The following is a 3,245-nucleotide window of genomic DNA, read 5'->3' on the forward strand; positions in this document are numbered from 1 at the left end:
ATACTTGACATCCGCATTCGCATCCGCATCCGCGGATGTTAGCTGTTAGCGGATGTCTAAAATTCCACATTCGCCACATCCCTGATATGTAGTATATCTACTTCATACCTTTGAATTATGCGCTTGAAGAAGGTGGGCTTTAATACTTGAAGTGTGAGACGGCCACTCGTGAATGTCAGAGTTTTATTGTCCCAGTACTATCGGAATTCGCTACACACACACTGAAGTCTGCCATTTTTCATCTACATCCCAGTGGGTAAAGGTGATGTATGGTAATCGAAAAATAATCAGTAAAACGGGAAGGAGGGCATTCAATTTTGCATAGCCTAGTAATCGTGGAATCTATGTGATTTAATATGACTTTTTTGACACTTTTTGGATTAGATAGGAATGCTAATTACATATTAAGCAGTAATAGAATCTAAAACTCGTAAGAATCGAATTACGTTATTTATCGCGGATGTAATGCATTACTTCTTTTCCGCTGGGATGCGTAGCATAAGCTGCATATGTATGTTTTTTATGTACATAGGTAAATACAATAACTACGTACTTGGAATGCGTGTATATGTATATGTTTGTACGTGTGTGGTAATTATGCCCTGCAAAAAATTATGCGACTAATCTCTAAAGAGAGTATTCCGAGACTACTCTCAATCGGGGGTACAATTGGGTATTAATTAGTCGCAACTGGTCTCATACGGGTATAATTGGAGATCAATTAGTCCCCGGCTGATCTCCAACGGGTACTATTAACGATTTAATGATATGTGCGCACTTAGTCAATAAGATTTCATGTGCGGCATTGGCACAAAGAGAGAGTATTCGCTTAACAAACCTGAGCGCCATGGTTCGAATCGCGCGGCTGGCGCAAATTTTTATTTTTGTTAAAAATGAATAGTCGCTTTGTGCACCCGTTCGGGTATAAAGGGGAATAATTAGTCACTTCATAGGACATGCTCGAACAAAAGCGAACAGTTCATTCCATATAAATAAGGAGATCAAAAGGTGTATTAGTCGCATGTTCCTTCGCAATTGCTCCCGAAGTCATCCCGGATTAGTCGCATTTTTTGCAGGGTGAATATGCTATTTGTATGTGTTTGTAAGTGCATGTAATTATAATACGTTTATATATGTATGTAAGTGTATATCGTTGCTTTAATTCACAAAGGCCCTAACCAACACTTTTTCCGAAACTCCGTTTTTCACAGATTTTTGTAGGATGTATTCAAAAACAACTTTAATAAAAATTTTGAAGTGTTAGTATCAAAAACAACGGAGTTACATGCCACATTTCAAAAAACCCTCACCTGTATTTGCTTCTCCCGTAAAATAAAAAAATTTGTTGGCTAGGGCCTTTGTGAATTAAGGTGACGATATGTAAAAGCTTGTGTAAATGTGTTTATATGTATGCATATGCTTATGTAACCGTGTCGCAAATTTTTCTTGCCATCATGACTTACCCTTCGCGGTCGGCACTCGAACTTTTGCACATTATCCTCCTCCTCATCGTCATCGTCATCGTCATCGTCTTCTTGCTCTTCACTTACCGTTTTAGGCTCATCCAACCCGTTGACCCTTTCATCCAACACTTCTACCTTATCATCTTCGACCTCTAGCTCTTCTTCAACCACTTCCAATAACGGTTGCGGTCCCACTTCATGTTCTTCAGCCTCTTCTAAATTTGCTACCTCTTCTACCTCTACAAGCTCTACTACTGGTTCAACATCGACTTCTTCCCCCAGGTTCACTTCTTCTTCATCTTGAGGTAACTCTTCTTCTTGTTCGGCCTCATCCAATACAGCATCTAAAGCGCGAACGGCTTGAATTTCTGCTTCTTCATCGAATTCTTCTTCAGTTGCTTCAACAGCAGTTTCTTCTAGTTCTTCCTCAGAAGGCTCTTCGTCAGCATGACCTTCTGCTGTGTCTACTTCTTCAGTCGCCTCTTCTGCTTCTGGTTCAACCTCAGCAATTCCCTCTTCTTCTGAGGCTTCCTCGCCAGAAGCTTCTTCTATTTCTTCTTCAGGCGCTTCTTCTTCAGCAGCTTCTTCAACTTCTTCCCCAGCTTCCTCTTCTGGCGCTTCAACTTCTTCTTCCTCATCACCATCATCTACTACTTCTTCTGCTTCTCCTTCAGCAAGTTCATCATCATCTCCTTCTTCTTCAGCGGCTTCCGGTTCTTCTTCTTCAGATTCCTCTGGCTCTTCTTCAACATCTTCTACAGTTTCCGCGTCTTCCTCAGCCTCTTCTACAACTGGTTCTTCAGGTTCTTCTACTTCTTCTTCCCCTTCTTCTGGTTCTTCCTCAACAGGGTCATGTGCCTCTTCCTCTGATTCCTCAGCCTCTTCTACACTTTCTTGTTCAGGTTCCTCCACTTCGACCTCAGCTGCTTCTTCTGTCACATCCTCAGGGGGTTCTTCAAACTCTTCTTCAGATTCTTCTGCTGGTGTCGCTTCATCAGCATCTTCTTCTTCTGGTTCTTCATCAGCCTCTACTTCAGCTTCCTCTTCTTCTGGTTCCTCTTCTGCTTCTTCCTCAGCAGGGTCTTGAACCTCTTCTTCTGCTGGCTCTTCCTCAGAAGGTTCTTCAACCTCTCCTTCAGCTTCTTCTTCTTCAGCAGGGTCTTCCACCTCTTCTTCTTCTGGCTCTTCCTCAGCAGGTTCTTCAACTTCTTCTTCGGGCTCTTCTGCCGGAATCTCTTCTTCAGTAGCTTCTTCTGGTTCTGCAACACCAGAATCAACTAACTCTTCCTCGGCAGGCTCTTCAAGTTCTTCATCAGCAGGGTCATCCACCCCTTCTTCAGCTTCTTCGTCATCGGCTTCAGGTTCTTCCTCTTCTTCAGGCTCTTCTGCTGATTCCGGTTCTTCAGGAGCTTCTTCTTCTGTTTCTTCCTCAACGGGCTCTTCTACATCTTCTTCAGATTCTTCTGCTAGGTCCGATTCTTCAGCAGTTTCTTCTTCTACGTCAGGATCCTCGGATTCTTCTTCCTCAGCAGCTTCCTCGAGCTCTTCTTCAAGTTCTTCAGTTTCTTCCTCAGGTTCTTCTTCTTCATCTTCTCCATCTCCCTCCTCCTCTTCTTCTTCTTCTTCTTCTTCTTCCTCAGCTTCTTCCTCAGCTTCTTCCTCAGCTTCCTCCTCAGCTTCTTCCTCCACTTCTTCTGTTTCTTCTTCTACAGCTTCTTCCTCTTCTAACTCCCCTTCCCCTCCTTCAAGTTCTTCTTCTTCCTCTGCTTCAAGTTCTTCTTC

General features: G+C 42.9%; 1 protein-coding gene across 1 annotated transcript; it reads right to left on the bottom strand.

The window, feature by feature from the left end:
• Positions 1-1,358: 1,358 nt before the first annotated feature.
• Positions 1,359-3,187, bottom strand: LOC108354515 (retinitis pigmentosa 1-like 1 protein; the record flags this gene model as incomplete). Its single annotated transcript, XM_017605696.1, has 1 exon — positions 1,359-3,187. A coding segment is annotated over one exon (1,829 nt), but the record flags the coding sequence as incomplete, so codon positions are not given.
• Positions 3,188-3,245: the final 58 nt, after the last annotated feature.

Source organism: Rhagoletis zephyria, unplaced genomic scaffold (genome assembly GCF_001687245.7).
Source record: "Rhagoletis zephyria isolate East Lansing unplaced genomic scaffold, Rhagoletis_zephyria_1.1 Rzeph_scaffold_36682, whole genome shotgun sequence".
Lineage (NCBI taxonomy): Eukaryota > Metazoa > Arthropoda > Insecta > Diptera > Tephritidae > Rhagoletis > Rhagoletis zephyria.